This window comes from Colletotrichum destructivum, chromosome 2 (assembly GCF_034447905.1).
Source record: "Colletotrichum destructivum chromosome 2, complete sequence".
NCBI classification, from domain to species: domain Eukaryota; kingdom Fungi; phylum Ascomycota; class Sordariomycetes; order Glomerellales; family Glomerellaceae; genus Colletotrichum; species Colletotrichum destructivum.
The window spans coordinates 3,996,667-4,012,505 of record NC_085897.1 but is presented as its reverse complement, the minus strand read 5'-3'; the positions used below and the strand labels follow the sequence as shown (position 1 = coordinate 4,012,505).

Genomic DNA, 15,839 nt, shown 5'->3' with positions numbered 1-15,839 from the left:
AACAACCCCCACCGTTTCCCGAAGCTTTACCTACCTATCTTGACACAACACTCCTATCAACGATATTGATCATAGCTTGAACGCAACTTCTAATCCCAGCCCAAGGTTCTGGGGCATTCGATATCAAAGGTAAAGTGATTGAAGTGGCACTGGGCTCTTAAACTGTCCCTGCTTTCGTATAGATTTGTGAGTCGAAGCTAATCTGCATCAGGTGAGGTCTACATGGCTTGTTTCCTACTTACTCACGATGCCTCAACATGTAGACAGACGTCAGCCGCTTTGTGGAATTTTTTTTGTATAACTCTCAGCTGCCATCCCCCCCAAATCTCTTATGTGCAGCGGCACCAACTGGCCAGCCAATGGATTTGTCAAGTGTTTCGTCCTCCTTTGCCAATGTGGCTCATTCCGTCATGAAGCACTTTGTTTGCCAGCCCCAAAACCTCTTGCCTTCATCGAAGTCCCTTGCAAGAAACAGAACAGACGAAAAAATGCCTGCTTGTGTTCAGCAGTGATATCCTGTTCCGTCTTGGTTCTTTTATAGGTTGCCCTTCCCAAGGCACCCGGACTTCCAGTTTTCTCTGAATTTTTACTTGGTCCTTTTCTCTCACTGCCACCAACCCCTGCCACGCTCTTCAAGCCTTCTATCTCCTGTCTTGTCTCACGAACTTTCCGATTGTCGCCAAAGGCGTCCTCGTTTCATTGTCGAAAAGACCTTGGCCAAGCAACAGAACAGGCCAAATTAGTCGTTCCAGTCAGAATGACGTCTACAACACCTTCGCGTCCTGAATTGGGTCGACGGCAACTGCGAATCCGCCAGGCGCGGGGAGGCACAGTCGTGGCAACAACCGAGTTGCAGCCAGAATCTGACAAAAACCCAACTGCAGGCAACACAGGCGAGATCTACGACGTTGAGAAAATTCTAGAGCTCGATGCCAATTCTATCGTAGCAGGCGAGTCCGTTTCTCAGGCAAGAACATCTCGTGCCTTGAAGCGGAAGGAGTCGCCTTTGGAGGTCGACGGCGAAGCCGCTATGGCCGACTCGAGACGGAATCCTAAGCGGAAGGCGACCGAAGCCGCAACCGCCGCAACCGCCGCCGTCGCTTCTCGGGAGGCAAGGGACTACAAGATGCTACTCCGTGAAGCTTTGGCACCTATAGCCACAGATGAACTTCAGGAGTGGGAAGGCTGGTGTGAGGTGGAGTCTGAACCGGTATGTCTTCCAGGCAGTCAATCTGGTACACTCCGTCTGACGTGAACGGCAGGCTTTCTTTAACGCCATGCTCCGAGAAATGGGCGTCAAGGATGTGAAGGTTCAGGAAGTATTCTCGGTCGACGAGGACTATGTTGCGACTCTTCCTCAACCCGTTTACGGTTTCATCTTTCTCTACCAGTACTTTTCCGAGAACTACAAGGACGATGAGGTCGTCGATGGGCGGGATATATGGTTCGCGAACCAGGTCTGTTTCCATCAGGACTTTCTCTCCTATCTTACAACGGACACTGACACGCGTACAGACCACAGACAATGCCTGCGCAACCGTCGCAATGACGAACATTCTCATGAATTGCGGGGGCGTCGATCTCGGTACAAATCTTCAAGCGTTCAAGAATTCCACGAGCAACCTCAGCACTCCACTTCGTGGCCACGCCCTGAGTTCAAACACATTCATCCGCTCTGTCCACAATTCCTTCACCAGGAGAATGGATCATTTGAACGCGGACCTGTTCCTTGAGACCGAAGCCACCGACTCGAAGAAGAAAAAGCGTAGAGGACCGTCCAAGAAGACCAAGAGGGCCAAGAAGCAAAAAATTGACTCGGAGTCGGGCTACCATTTCATCGCTTACGTACCAGCTAATGGCTCGGTATGGGAGTTGGATGGCCTCAAGACGAGACCCGTTTGCCTTGGCCCCCTTGAAGACGGCGTCCATTGGGCCAACCTCGTCCGTCCCGAGATTCAGGCGCGCATGCTCCAGTTCGAAGAGAGTGCCCTGTCGTTCAACCTGCTCGCCCTGTGTAAGAGCCCCCTTAACATCGTCTCTGAGAGCCTTGCGCGCACGATTCGTTCGTTTGAGCTTCTCGGCAACCGCACTGAAAATCTTAACAGCTGGAAAAGTCTAGTAGCCGGCAATGAGCAACCTCTGAAGCCTGGCGAGACAGGGCGCCTCGCCGGCTTCGGCATTGACTTGAAAAGGGCGGGAGTTGATCCAGCCTTCGAGAAGAAGGTCAACAATCCGTCCATGGAGGCCATGGAGCTCTTCGAACTTTACAGCGACCTGGTGACAGAACAGAAATCACTGATGGGGGAGTACAACGCGGAGATCGCCCTCATGAAGGAAGACGAAGACCGCGTCCAGGGACGCCAGAAGGACCATTCTCCCGCCATCAACTGCTGGGTGCAGAAACTAGCCGAGCACGGTGTGCTCGCTGACTGGGCTATTGATGTGTAGAGGGGCGTGAAGGAAATTGGCACTGCTTAGGCTTTCGCGGAGAAATGATGCAAACTTTGCAAGACACGACGGGCGTTGATTTGGTTCTGGAAAAAGCGGGTGGCTTTGGGTGGACATGGGCGAAAAGCAAGCTTCCCTGACAGCAACATCTTTTGCGACCATTGGTGTGCAAATACCCATCGAGGGAAGGGACGAAGGGGATGCAGATTTGCAGACCATGATAACCATTATTAGAGCTATGTATGTGTATGCCTCGGTCGTCCCGCAAATGACAATGACATGCGAATCACAACGGTGTGTATACCATCTCATTATTCGATGGAATGAAAGTGCACCTCTCCTTATCGAATCGCTTGAAAAAGAGCCCCGTGTCAGGAAACATCGCTGCTTGGGCCTCCTCAATATCCTGTACCAGCTCCAGGCTTGAAGCTTTGACAAGCGAGAATGTTCCCTGCATGCTTGGAGGTGTCCTATGAGTGTGTCAGTACGACGTTGGCCGCTGTTCATCGTCACGGGTTACTCACAGTAGCCTGTAGTATAAATCTGACCCTTGAGGAGGTACCTCCCCGTTGATCACGACCCCGACAAAGCCGTATCTTCCATGCCGCACGACGTTTCCAACCTTGAACTCCGTCGTCGTCTGCGCCTCACGAAGCACTGGCTTCAGCTCATCCGCTCGCCGAATGAGACGTAGTATGTATTCCGGGTTTGGGGCGGCAAGAAACACGTCGCCGTGCGGCTGTGGCCGATTAACATAAATTTTCTCCACCAGCCAAGCGTCGTCGAAGCGAAGCGAGTTGAATCGGAGTGCGAAATGTGATGTGATGTCCACAAATGCGCCTGGATCGAGAAGCGTGGTAGCCCAAGCAGCGGCGTAAACAGACAACTCCAGATTCTGGAGAGCGGTTCCGGTTCCAAGACCGGCCAGTCTCTCGACAGAAACATCTTGGGACGTCAAGAAGAGGTTCGTATGTCTGATGTTGTGCGCAAGCCGCCCAATCATAGTCGAGACGGCCGCCGGTGCCATTGTGTCGACATCCAGGCTATGCCATCCGACCTGGGCGATAAAATGCCTAAGCGTTTCTTTGTCGAACTCGTCATCGCCTCCGTATGGGTCTAGGTACATCCTTTCAATGGGCCGCAAGGGATCTGTGACTCTGGAACCGTCCAGTGTTGTGTCCTGCGCCGCAAAAACCATTGCAAGGACGTGTCCTGGAAGCGCGCAACAGTGTGCGTTCAAGCCCAGCCTCTCACCGATGCAGCAGAATATGGCGGCCGAGACCATGGGGAGCGACTGGTGAGCCTCGTCGCGGAGTGCATGGCCGATGAGGCAGTTCCGAAGGTTACGATAGTTAGTCTCCGGATCAACCATACCGGTAAGGTTCTTGACTCTAAGCCAACGGTTCAAAGTCAAGGACTGTTCCCTAATACACAGACTGTCAAAGTGCGGGTGGTTGTCCCGGAACTCAGCGGCCAGATTGTCCAGAGCTTGTGAAACCTGCGATACCGTTAGACGGTTAAAACGTGTCAAGCAGGGGAAGTCTCACATCGTCTACATCACCAATGTCATCTTGAATGACGAACATATCAAAAGCTGCGAGCGCGCGCTCTAATCTTCCCGGCACGACTTCCGGAACTTGATTGGGTCTCCGGGACTCAAATGCCTCCTCGTTGCGGAGGTCATCCCATATCTGAATGGCGACACCACGACGGACGCTAGAGAGAATGGCGTTGCCGAAATATCTGAGTGGTGTTGATTAGCCAAAGACCCTTCGAAGGGCTTAGAGTGCCAATACTCCTACCTCCTGGCCAAGACATCATCGGCAGCGTCTGGAGTCTGAACCTGGCTCAGAATGAAGTCCTTTGCGTCATAGCCGAGGGAGCATATTTCCCCAAACTTCTTGGCTCGGCCGTATTTGGTAGCCAAAACTTCATTGAAGAGGCTGGCAACTTTGGCATCCCTCCTCTTGCGGAAGAGAAACAGGTCTTTCCAAGCGACCCTTGACGCTGGCTCCTTCAACTTTTCATCAAAATTGTGGCTAGGGTGCCAGAACTTGAAGGCGTGCAAGCAGTAGTACCGCCATAATAACGGCTCTTGAGCAAGCTGGTTCAGGCGTCTAGAAAGCAAGTGCACTAGGAGCAGATTATCTTCCGGTGAGATGTAATGCAGTATTTGGTGAACGATTTCCTCTGGTATCTGGTCGAGCGAGAGCATGGCGGTAGCGAAAGCCGTATGCACGCACGAACAATGTGCGGAAACGAGGATCACCTGTAGTCGCGAACGCAGTTGGAACCGGCCTGGCGGGGGATCGCAAGGGACTTATACTGATTGATATTTGATGCAGAGTATTCGAGTGGCCAGCAACTTTTCGTAAGCCGGGGCGGAAGCTTCTTGAAGACTTTAAATTCGGTGTTATGAGTTGATCTGTGGAAAGGGAACGAGGAAGAATAACTTTCCGCTTGCGGCGTAAAGCGGTTGCAATACTAATTGAAGCTCTTTCCCACATGTAGTGTCTCAAGCCAGCAGCGACCCAGGTCCTACGCCCCTTGACGTTTTGTCACCAAAAAGTGGGAACTCGGCCATGGGATTCTTAAACTACGGGGACCTTGGCTTTCTCGGTGAGATGATTGGCTTAAAATGCGCCCTTTTCTCATTGGCTAAAATTTGCGGTTCTTCCTTTCTTTCACAACCCCACTACTCTAGTCCCGAAGGGGATTTCAAGTAAACAACGCGGTCTGGGATGTGACCGCGCACCCTTGGTCCCTTGTTTGCTTTCTCAAAGTCCTGTTCGTTATCAACATCGCGACCAACCGGGTTCTTCGAGTTTAGCGACCATAAGACAACTAATAGCCTTGAAGACATCGCGCGACTTGCCTTCTTGCTCTGTATTGCACCCGCGCGCGCCATTCATACCTACCACTTGCAAACCACTGTCATGACCACAACCAAGAGATCGCAATCCTAATCCGCGCACCGATTCCCCTCTCTACAAGTCGAACGCAATCGAGATGGTGGCACCAGGCATCGACGGCCTCGATACGCCGCGAACGAACATTGGCGATGCGACATACCTCAACAGACAGCCCGACTTCGATATTTCACAAGAGGCCTCGTTCCAGTCCCCTCCAGCAAAGGAAAACAACCTGCTTCAGCAACTGCGCAATGGACGCTCTGGGGGCATCAACCTTCGCACCCCGCGCGGTCGCGGACCCTTTGCTGACCGGAAGAATCTGCCTGCCGGCCTTGGAGGAGCCGAGTTCACGCCCATGCTCAAATCGGCTACGAGAAACAGCACCCGCCGTAGATCGGGGAAGGAGAATGGCGCTGTGCCGAACACGCCCGCACTCGGCAGGGTCGACGAGGACATGACGCCAATCCCAAACATCGACACCTCCATCTACCAGTCTCGCTCGTTCGTGGATCGTACCCCCCTTCCCGAAGTAGACAGCACGAGCACTGCCACCACACCCCTCGTTGTGCTGCCGCGGCGCGACGGAAAGGGTCCTCTACAGGACGGGAACCAACTGTCGCTTCGGGAGCAGGAAAGCGTAATCGATAAGATCGAGAAGGAAAACTTTGGTCTCAAGCTGAAGATTCATTTCCTCGAGGAGGCCCTTCGGAAGGCCGGTCCTGGCTTCAGCGAGGCAGCTTTGAAAGAGAATACTGAGCTGAAGGTCGACAAGGTGACGATGCAGAGGGAACTTCACAAGTACAAGAAGCACCTTACCTCGGCGGAGAAGGACCTCGAGAGCTACCGACAGCAAATGATGGAACTGCAAGAAAGAGCCAAGCGGAAGTACGCAGATCAAAAGCAGCTGGCAGAGATTGAGCGTCTGCAGCAAGCCCTGGAAGACAGAGAGGCCGACCTCGACGACATGCAGCGGCAGCTGAGCCAGGGACATCAAGACCAAGGCCAGGTGGATAAGCTGCAAGACGAGATTGGTGATCTGGAAGCGGAACTTCGCGAAAAGGAGCGTTTGCTCGGGGATCACGAAGACGAAATCGACGACCTCAAAACGAAGCTGGAAGAAATGGAAGACAAGATGAAGGATACCCAAAGGCGAATGATTGAGCTCGAACAGAACGCGCAGTCTAACGACGAGTTGGAGGAGGCGAAAGACACCATCGACGAGCTGGAAACCAATGTCCGTCGCTTGGAGGGGCAGGTCAACGACATGAAAGACAAGCTCAACCAGACGATCGCAGACAAGGAACAGGCCAAGAACGACTTGGAAGAACTCCAAGACGAACTGGCTAATAAATCGGTGCTCACCAAGGGTCTTTCTCGCCAAAAGGAGGAAAAGCTTTTGCGGTTACAGACTGAGCTGGAAGAGGCAGACTCAAGATTTGCCGCCATCGAAAAACAGCTCTCAGAAACGGTACTGGAAAATGACAATCTCAAAGCCGCCGCCAAGGAAAGCCGTCGCGAACGCGAGGTCGCAGATCGGGAACATCGCTCTCAGATAGCCAGAGTCGAGCAGGAGCTTTCCGAAATGACAAAAGAGAAAGACAGCCTCAAAAGTGTCGCCCAAGAGGGCCGTCAAGAACGGGAGCTCTCCGACCTTGAGCGTCAGTCGCTGCTCGCTCAGGTGGAAGACCTCAAAAAAGAGGTGCAGTCCAGGGTAGACGAGAAGAACCTCTTGCAGAGCCGTCATGAGGCACTGACGAGCGAGTCCGCCTCCCTTCAGCGCGATGTAGCGCGCCTACAGAAATCTGTTGACGAGTTGGAAGAAAGCCTCACCCAAGAACGGGATCACGCGTTGGAGATCGAAAGAGACATACGTGGTCAATACAGAGATGAAATCGACCGACTCAACGATGAAATCTCGGATCTCCAAGCCGAGATCCGCGAAAAAGACAACTTGTACGACAACGACAGTGAAAAATGGGAAACGGAGCGCCAAACTTTGGAATCGGAACGCAAACGGGCGGAGGAAAAGGTCGTTGGGCTGGAGAGGACCATCGAGAAGTTACGCGAAGCAGAGGGCAACTTATCAACCAAGGAGTCAAGGCTACAAGAAGCACTGGAGAGTGAGGCCCAACGGCATAAGGATGAACATGCATCGCTCACCCGGCAAATCGAGAACCTTCAACAAAATCTTGAGTCTCGCCAGGCTATGCTCACCGAGCTCCGGAACGAACTGTCACAGGTCCAGGACGAACTGCGGCAGACCCAATTAGACTACCAAGCCCAGACCGAGAAGGTCGAGGCCTTGGAGGATGAGGTGGAAGTTCTCCAAACGACTTTGGACGAAGAGTCTGAACAGTCTCGGGAGGAGGTGGAAGCTGCGAGAAAAGAATGCGATAGCTTGAAGCAGCAACTGGATGAACTGCGTCGTGGGACGGTGTCAGTGTCACAAGAGAGCACCAAGTCGAATCAGACCATCGACCGGCTTCGTGCTCAGCTTGACGAGGCAACTTCGCTCGTCTCCAAGCTGAACAAGGAGAAAGAACTGCTCCAGAACCAACTTCAGACGCAGATCTCGGAATCAACTGTGCAGTTGAACAAGGTATCCCGGGAAAAGCAGTCGCTGCAGGACCAACTCGCCAACCTGAACCTCGAGATGCATTCCTTGCGCAACTCGCTGGCCGAGGCAAGAGCAGAGCGCGATGAGGTCGAGAGTGAGATGAACCGTCTGCATCATAATGGCGAAGAAACACTTCGCATCGACCGCGAACGACTAGACTTGAGAACGTCAAAAATGAAGCTTGACAACGAAGTACGGCGACTGAAGGACGAGAACGCTGCGTTGACGGAGCAGATGCGCTCAGTCGAGAAGTCGCTCGAGGACGAGATTGAGAAGGCCGCCGAAGAAGAGGACCGCCTCAACCAGGAGATTCGTCAGCTTCAAGCGAAACTTCGAGAGGTGTCCTCCTCAGAAGGTCATGAATCGGCTGCTAGCCGACGCACCATCCGTGAGCTTGAGCGACGCATCAAGGACTATGAGGACCAGCTGGCGATGACGCAACAGCTTCCCGTCAACGGCGGTGAAGGCAATAGCGAGATGTCCATCATCCGCCGCGATCTGTCCACAGCACGGCAGAAGGAGCGGGAGTACCTTCAACGAGAGGCAGCCCACAAGGATGCTGTCAAGGGTCTCAAGAAGCAAATCACGGAGCTCGAACGAAAGGCCCACGACGCTGAGATGTCTCGACTGATCATGTCTCCCGCTTCATCCAGCCCTTCAGCCAAGAAATCCGAAGTGTCCGAGCTGCGCTACCACCTATCCTCGGCTCAACAATCAATCCACGAACTCAAGACCAAGGCTCGCGACGCTGAACGCAGAGCCTCACAACTTGAGCGAGACTTTCAAACACAGCTCGACGACCTGGAAGACCAGAAGCTTGCGCTTGAGCAGGCTCTTGAGGACGCCCAGCGGGATGCCGAAGAAGCTGCTGCTTTGCACGAAAAAGCTCTGAACCGACTCAAACATAAGCTTGAGAGGGCAGAGCAAGACCGACAAATCGTGGCCCGCGGCCGTCACAACATTGACAACATGTCTTCTTCTGAAAGAAGAGATCTCCAAGATATGCTTCGCAGGTCACAAACCGAGGCAGACGCTCTCGAGCACGACGTTATCCAGCAGCAGGAGACTATCGACGCATTGATGGCCGCCGAAGGCTCCCTCCGCCGCAAGCTTGACAGGGCACGCAGCGAGCGGGCAGCCTACCGTCTGACCGCAGAGAAGCTGCAAAAGGACATTAGAGATCTCAAGAAGCTTGCCGCGGCCGAGCAGAAGGACCCGCAAGCAGTCCGCTTCGCAGACGAGAGGATGCGAGAGACGGATGAGGCGCTCGACACAGTCATCCGTGCCGCCGAGAACGCGGAAGCCAAGCACACCAAGGAGCTCCGGGGCATGACGCTGCAGATGGAGTGGATGCAGGCGCGGTGGAAGCGCGAGGTCAGCATGCGGGCCGATGCGGCGTACGCGAAGAAGTTTTTGCAGCTGGAGCTAGACATCGCCAACGCTTGGTACGTACTCCCAACCGCCCTTGGGCCGCTGCAGCATTTCACGAGATTAACACACGAAACAGCAACAAGGCGCAGCTGCGCGAACTCGAGCAGATCCGCTGCGAGCTTCTCGGAAGCTGCAAGGCCCTGCCACCCCCGTCGTCGGCGACGGTCAAGAAGCAGGGCACAACGGCATCTGGGCGGCCGACGCTCAAGACGGTGGCGACGATGGCGCGCTTCATCGCCAGGATGCGCATCTCGGCGCGTGACTGGGCCAAGCACGAGGCCACGCGCCAGCGGCTGGCGAACTGCGTCGACGAGATGCGCAAGACCAAGCGGCGGAAGCAGCTGAAGGTGGTGTCGGCGGACGACGTTGCGGCCTGATGGGGCGAAAGCGCTCTTTCTCCTCCAAGGTGTAAGACAGCAGCCAGGATGCTTCTAAGCGGACGGATGGTCGCAAGTGACGACGGTCCCGTCTGCGGAACACTTTCCTCATTAGATCGCGGCGCAACCGAGCTGAAGACGCTGCATAATCCGGCGCCCAGCTACTCACAACCGATCGCCCATATCTTCTTTTCCTTTTTCTCCACCGGCACGCCTTCGCGTCTGCATTGGCAACTGTGTTGTCGGGAGAGAGTCTTCTTTTTGTATGTGTTTTGTCTGCATTACCCTTGATGTTGCAGCGGCAGCGAGCGGAAACGACAATGGTTCATTTCGAGTGGCTACCACCCACCCACCAACCAACCACCCTTTTCTGGAATTTTACTACCAGTCGCGTTTTAGCGAGGGATCGGCAGACCAGGGGTGGGAAGGGGAGTGAGGACGAACAGGGGAAACGATTGGAGAGGCGGGCAGCTGTGAATGACTGTTGGCCTGTTAGGACTGAGACGCACTGTCTTCATCTGGCCGGGGGCTTGCGTCTCCCTTGTCTACAGCTTTCCCTACTATTGTTGGTTGATTAATTGGATGGGCAAGAGGAATGGAGTAAGACCGGAGTCTGGATCCATCATGAATCATTTACGTTGGAGTTGTATCACAAAGCACGGCATGACGAACAGACTGTATAGGGCATGGAGTATCTTGGCAAAAGTGACCATTCTCGTTCCGTGTCCATCTCTGCTGGGGGTATGTTGTGAAGCTACTCTCATCTTAGGAAAGGCCAGGCTGCTTTGAGCCCATTGCGCATCCAGATGCATGAACGACCATTCCACATGCAGCCTAATATTGGACTGGACACCCCTTTCTTGTGACAGTCCAGTTGTGGTTAAAATCAACTTTTATTGAATTCCATTTTTGGCGGTTCAGTCCAGGGGGGGGGGGGGCACTGAGTCTCTCAACTGTTCTGGAGTAAATGGAGAAAACAAGCACCAGGATGACAAGACAGACAACTCCTTAACCCGCAATATGAACCTCTCAGAATAGCACCTATATGAAATCGACATTTTTTGCCTGCCCAAAAGTTCCCCTTCAGTAATGATATCCGTGCCTTGCCTACGTCGAACGAGCCCTGTGGCTGACGATGTCGAGGCCAAAGTAGAGAACTGTGACAAGTACAGGGCGGACCGGCCGTTTACATACAAGGGTATATTTACATGACGAATAGGAGATTGGTGTCTGTAAGATTAGCAACATGAATTTAAACAAGTGGCATTCGAAATGGGACGACATACTCAGAGGGTGACTGCAGGACAGCTGAGGTTTCTGCGTGTAGCGAGTCGACAATTCGTCTCTGATGCTGTTGAGAAGTTGCACGTAACTCTGCTGAGGGTTCTTCTTCAGAGCCGTGATGAAAGCCCAGGACATTGCGCCGGTGGCTTGAGCAGCAATCGTTGCATCGGCCCTGGTAGTCAAAGTTAGTGAACGGTAAACCTGACTGTGCAACGCCATCAAAGCAGGCATGTATAGACCCAACCCTCATTTCCACACTCGTGGGCTTTAGGGGCCTTCAACGTGACTCGTCGCTCTAGAAACAAAGCGCAGCCGTTGACAGGCTGCGCTGTGATCTAGAGCGTTGAAAAGGGATCTCCTGGCCTGCTTTAAACCGACACCAAATTACATGAGGACATGCACACCCCAGCGTCTGCTCCCTTTGCTTGGTAACCCCAACTCCATGCTTCTTCTACCGCTTGCGAGGACAAGCCATCTCACCAGGGGAGGCAACAGCGTCGAGCGCAAACATCACAGAGTCGAGTTTGCTACACAAAGGTGGATGGTGTACTACAGGAGAAAATGGGCACCAGGGGGAAGAAAAGAAAGGGGCTGCATACGAAGTTTGGTCATCCTTGCTTCCAGACAGCATGACTACGTCGGCGGGTGATGTCTTGGTAGCCATTGTACGGTTGTACGCATCCTCGCCAGTCGTGGCCTTTTTGAAAAAGCCCATGATATTGCTTGCAACGCCGCCGAGATCGCCTTGACTATATGACGAAATAACGCCGAGAAGTCCTTGGCCAGCCTCCTTGGCAAGGTTGGGCTCTTTGAGAATACCCTGCGTTGAGTAAATGTAGGGCAGATCGAGGGCAGTGCCCGAGTGGCAAGAATCAAAAATGGCAGTGAGCCTCACGCCGGCCTGCAAAGGTTTCACCATGATTCTATGCATCTCATCGTCCGTGATATGGCCCGTTTGGCGGAAGTCTACAGGATAGATGACTTCATCATACCCATCAGGCTCGTCACCGTCGAGGTCCTTTGTTTGCCCACCATGGCCTGCGGAGGTAAGCCTCTGAAAAGGAACGCCGTCGCTCTGAAAGTAGCTTACCTGAGTAGTGGAAGAAAAGAGAGTCGTTGGGTCTTGCGTCTTTCACCAGCCAGTGCATGGCTCTCAGAAGATTCTGTTTCGTGGGCTGGCTCATTGGGTTCTGCTGGTCATCGGTAAGAATGACCATATCCTCCCGCTTATAACCAAAGCGATCAACGAGGTATGCCGACATGTTCTTGACATCGTTGATACATCCGCGCAATTGGCCGCGCTGTCCAAAGTAGTTGATTCCAATCAGCAACGCCTTTCTCCGGCCCGTACAGTTAGAATACTGGAAGGCATATCCGTTGGGTGCGCCATGTCCGAACTGCTGCGGTGCGGATGGCGGGGGCGGAGGGGCATGGTGGTTTCCGTGCATGTACGCATTCGAGTTCGCTGTTGGCACGCCTGGTAACGACGACGTTGTCAGGATCACAGAACTTCGGCATTGATGAGGCCCGTCCTCCCGTACTCACCTGGGCGACTGTTGTAGTTAGGCTGCGGAGGCTGCTGGTAGCCACCATATTGCTGTGGTGGGGGAGGCTAGAGACGAATTTAGTTGACGAGATTCGAATGATGCCTGTGGCCAGCCGTACCTGGTTATAACCATATGGTTGGGGCGAGGGCTGTTGGTATCCGTATCCCGATCCTGCGGGGGGGTAGCCGTTGTATCCTTGCTGTGGAGGACTTATGCCCTTGGTGTTAGCATATGAGGGCATCCGCGCGAGAGGGAGGGTTCGCGATCGTACGGGTAATAGCCGCCAGGAGGGGCATACTGTTGCTGCGGCGGCGGGCCACCTTGGTATCCTCCGTATTGGCCTGGGTATCCTGACATCTTTTCTTGCCGACGAGACTGTTCAGACTCGATCTTTGTTTGTTCGGCGACCGAAGGCCGACACGCCGTGACCGGGAGGGATTCTGGCTCGGCGAAATGGTCTGGAGAGATAGGGATGCTCGAGGACGTTCGGGGGCGGACTTCTTTATAGGTGGGTGACAACGCTGGCGTATAGTTGTCGCGAGATCGAGACACTCGAGGGGAAGCGAGGGGTGTGCAGTGGAGGTACAGGTACGGGACGAGATTGCGCGTGCTTTGGTTTCGAGGCTAGTTTGGCAATCCCAAGAGGAAAGTCAGCCTTCCACGAGGACGAAAACGATTTAAGCAACGTGGACCAAATTACCAGCACGAGGACGAAGACTAGCTGAGCAAATACGTTAAAGCAGCAGACGGATCATGCAGCAAGGGTGGCTAGGGGCCCTGCTAGCTGACTTGCTATGGTGATTCGGAGTCGTGTTCTTGGACGGATTGGGGTAAATGTCGTCTTCGGCAGAAGAAGGGAGTCGACGGTGCAGAGTGAACAGTTGCGTTGCGTAACTAGCTCGACGGGGAGAAGGTGTGAGTCGGGGTGTCAGGCGAGTGGGTATGAATGGCAGATTTGTGGTAAGCGGAGCGCTCGCGGCTGGAGAGAAGTGAGGAGTGAGGAGTGAGGAGAGAGTGAGGAGTGAGGAATGCAAAGCTAGAATGCGCAGGTGGTGGTGGTGGTGGTGGACGAGGGACCGTGAGATGCGTGCCGGCGCTGGAGGAGGGGTTTGAGCTTTGATACCTAGGGTGGGTAAGTAGGTAGGTAAAGGTAAGCTGGTAAGGTACCTAAGGTAAGGAAGGTCAGGTCTGATTCAATTGTTTGGCGGGGGTTGCTGACGTGCGAGAAACAATGCGAAAGCGGGTTTAAAGTGGAGGTACACAAAGTCAGAGCAACTAACAAGACTACGTAATGCTGGGTCAGTCGTCGTAGGCGCCGAGGGAGGCGATTGCATGTGGCAGACAGACGTGGGATGGCTATTGGATTTGGACGGAAGGGGCGGCAGGAAACGGCAGAGACGGCCTCTATGCCCAAGAGCCTTTGCTAGCGGAGGTGGATCCGAGTACTTATTTTTACTTTGATTCATTACCTGTACCTCGGAAGGTTAGTACAGGCGCAGCCTTTATTTACCTACTCCTGCATGCCCCGGCGGCCCGCCCGGTTCGATGCGTGGGCTGGAGGTCTTAGCTAAGCAAAATCATGGGTAGGAAAAAGCGGCAGGTGCAGATATCAGCCACGCGCACGGGTCATCCCAAGACCGTTTTCATCCCGGTGAGAGCCGAGAATTGGGGCAGAGCCAACAGCGCTAATCCCCCTTCAGTATGCCCTAGCCTCCAACTTTTCCAACAGGCCCTGTGGGTATGTTGTGGCTTGTTCCGTCACCTGTGACATGGTTGTGGTGCAACTCTCCATCGCCCATGGTACCCAGGTTCGGTCCCACCGTTCTCTATGCATCACCGCCATTTCTCCGGTGTCGAACCGTCGACTTTCTTCCATGTCACATCTAGTCTCGTAAACACCTACTCTACGCCACGACGCCGGTTCTCCAGAAGCAGACGCGCAAAGTCTTTGCATTCCAGTCTCGATTTTGTCCACGCGCCGTCGTCAGCCGCAACCTCCCTCCCTTCACACGTCCGTGTAACTTTGACAACAAACCCAAACCCCACGTTTCAAACCTTGACATGGTCCAGCCAGTCGGTCTCGGCAGAAGCCACCGAAGCGGAATCGCGTCTAAACACCTACAGGTCGCGCGCGAAACACCGCCTCGCCCTCCCTTGGAGTTACACTACCATCCTCTTGCAATCACCTCCGCCTCTTCGGAGCCCACTCTTGTCTCGCGAATTGATATTTCCTTCTTCCTACTTCAGTCTCATGGCTTAGCCTTGTTTACTATCCCGGTGTCGCTGGCCTTCTCAATTGGTCCTGCTGAAGCTCCCCCTGGTCCAGCTGAGTTGTCGCCAGACTTGTTGGTTTTACGCCGATCAATCATGGCTGTGCCGCGCTACTTGATAGCACAGGCGCTCTCTCGCGTCAATTGGGCCATACAGTGGGCTGGCCTGTATGCAATAATGGATCGGGATTCGGCGGTTGGCTACAATTCTGCACGGTTGGGTTGATCGCCCCGCAAGAGAGGCTAAACGCCTCCCGTCGAAGGCGAAATCTAGTTGCGGCTCCTAGTCTAGCTCACCAACCTGATGCTGCACTATTCGATTGTGAGCACCATCGTCTGTTGGCAACTCTGGATCCTGGATGGCAGAAACGTCATATCTCTTCCCAAAACGGCCCGCGGACTGACAACGACGCCCCAGTTCGTCCCGGAGAGCCCGTCAACTCCAGCCCATGTCCCCCCAGCAGCACACCCACAGCCAGATCCGCTTGCACCCCGTCGAGATGTCCGCACACAATTTCGCGCTCGGTCCTGGTGTGTTGCTTTCTCGCGGTTTTTTTCTGGCGCACAAAGTATTCGGGCAATCTATTGGAAGTGACGGATACGCTGTTCAGGTCCCCTGTTTAAGCCGTTTTTGCACCCGGCACGCCGCTTCGAACGCCACAATAAATAAAGATACGACGTCTGTGGTTGACAGGAGCCAAAGTACGCACCCCATTATTCCCCGACCCCAATCAGGTAAGGTTACGGGAATGCCGATCATTGTGGCGCACCTGACCGACAGGGGCACCGCCGAATACTGGCGAATGGCAGCCGTTCCTCGCTCTGAACCGCAGACCCTTGGTGGCTTGGAGCAACTTTGGGGTCCGAATCGCCCGTCTAAGACAGCTTCACATGGTCCCACATCAACTGCAGATGCAAGTCTTCCACTTTTGACGACAACTCACTATACAACA

The 15,839-nt window shown here is 54.0% G+C and overlaps 5 protein-coding genes across 5 annotated transcripts; 2 read left to right on the top strand and 3 right to left on the bottom strand.

Moving 5' to 3' along the window:
• Positions 1 to 5: 5 nt before the first annotated feature.
• Positions 6 to 2,449, top strand: CDEST_03415 (Putative peptidase C12, ubiquitin carboxyl-terminal hydrolase). Its single transcript, XM_062919574.1, has 4 exons — positions 6 to 129; positions 686 to 1,210; positions 1,263 to 1,457; positions 1,516 to 2,449. Exons 2-4 carry the CDS (start codon positions 758 to 760, stop codon positions 2,446 to 2,448), a joined length of 1,581 nt encoding a protein of 526 aa, XP_062775625.1. The 5' UTR covers positions 6 to 129; positions 686 to 757; the 3' UTR covers position 2,449.
• A 1-nt stretch (position 2,450) lies between these two features.
• CDEST_03414 (Putative F-box domain, protein SirB1, F-box-like domain superfamily) lies at positions 2,451 to 4,947 on the bottom strand. Its single transcript, XM_062919573.1, has 4 exons — positions 4,251 to 4,947; positions 3,996 to 4,191; positions 2,973 to 3,946; positions 2,451 to 2,918 (listed from the first exon to the last, which is right to left on the bottom strand). The coding sequence occupies exons 1-4, from the start codon at positions 4,661 to 4,663 to the stop codon at positions 2,735 to 2,737; spliced, it is 1,767 nt and encodes a 588-aa protein (XP_062775624.1). The 5' UTR covers positions 4,664 to 4,947; the 3' UTR covers positions 2,451 to 2,734.
• Positions 4,948 to 5,143: 196 nt separating this feature from the next.
• Positions 5,144 to 5,318, bottom strand: CDEST_03413 (uncharacterized protein; the record flags this gene model as incomplete). The annotated part of the gene is made up of 1 exon (XM_062919572.1): positions 5,144 to 5,318. Exon 1 carries the CDS (start codon positions 5,309 to 5,311, stop codon positions 5,144 to 5,146), a length of 168 nt encoding a protein of 55 aa, XP_062775623.1. The 5' UTR covers positions 5,312 to 5,318.
• A 1-nt stretch (position 5,319) lies between these two features.
• CDEST_03412 (uncharacterized protein) lies at positions 5,320 to 10,156 on the top strand. The gene is made up of 2 exons (XM_062919571.1): positions 5,320 to 9,422; positions 9,485 to 10,156. The coding sequence occupies exons 1-2, from the start codon at positions 5,458 to 5,460 to the stop codon at positions 9,783 to 9,785; spliced, it is 4,266 nt and encodes a 1,421-aa protein (XP_062775622.1). The 5' UTR covers positions 5,320 to 5,457; the 3' UTR covers positions 9,786 to 10,156.
• Positions 10,157 to 10,989: 833 nt separating this feature from the next.
• On the bottom strand, positions 10,990 to 12,973 carry CDEST_03411 (Putative peptidase C14, caspase domain, Caspase-like domain superfamily; the record flags this gene model as incomplete). Its single annotated transcript, XM_062919570.1, has 7 exons — positions 10,990 to 11,015; positions 11,072 to 11,241; positions 11,669 to 12,107; positions 12,160 to 12,546; positions 12,615 to 12,681; positions 12,735 to 12,825; positions 12,888 to 12,973. The coding sequence occupies 7 exons, from the start codon at positions 12,971 to 12,973 to the stop codon at positions 10,990 to 10,992; spliced, it is 1,266 nt and encodes a 421-aa protein (XP_062775621.1).
• Positions 12,974 to 15,839: the final 2,866 nt, after the last annotated feature.

What these genes read in the sequence shown, in the direction of transcription:
- CDEST_03415 (XM_062919574.1), top strand. Translation starts at nt 758, where the DNA reads ATGACGTCTACAACACCTTCGCGTCCTGAATTGGGTCGACGGCAACTG. An exon ending in GTGAGGTGGAGTCTGAACCG is followed by an intron (nt 1,211 to 1,262) that starts GTATGTCTTCCA and finishes CGTGAACGGCAG; the next exon opens with GCTTTCTTTAACGCCATGCT. An exon ending in ATATATGGTTCGCGAACCAG is followed by an intron (nt 1,458 to 1,515) that starts GTCTGTTTCCAT and finishes ACACGCGTACAG; the next exon opens with ACCACAGACAATGCCTGCGC.
- CDEST_03412 (XM_062919571.1), top strand. Translation starts at nt 5,458, where the DNA reads ATGGTGGCACCAGGCATCGACGGCCTCGATACGCCGCGAACGAACATT. An exon ending in CTAGACATCGCCAACGCTTG is followed by an intron (nt 9,423 to 9,484) that starts GTACGTACTCCC and finishes CACACGAAACAG; the next exon opens with CAACAAGGCGCAGCTGCGCG.
- CDEST_03414 (XM_062919573.1), bottom strand. Translation starts at nt 4,663, where the DNA reads ATGCTCTCGCTCGACCAGATACCAGAGGAAATCGTTCACCAAATACTG. An exon ending in ACATTGGTGATGTAGACGAT is followed by an intron (nt 3,947 to 3,995) that starts GTGAGACTTCCC and finishes ACGGTATCGCAG; the next exon opens with GTTTCACAAGCTCTGGACAA. An exon ending in GATTTATACTACAGGCTACT is followed by an intron (nt 2,919 to 2,972) that starts GTGAGTAACCCG and finishes ACACACTCATAG; the next exon opens with GACACCTCCAAGCATGCAGG.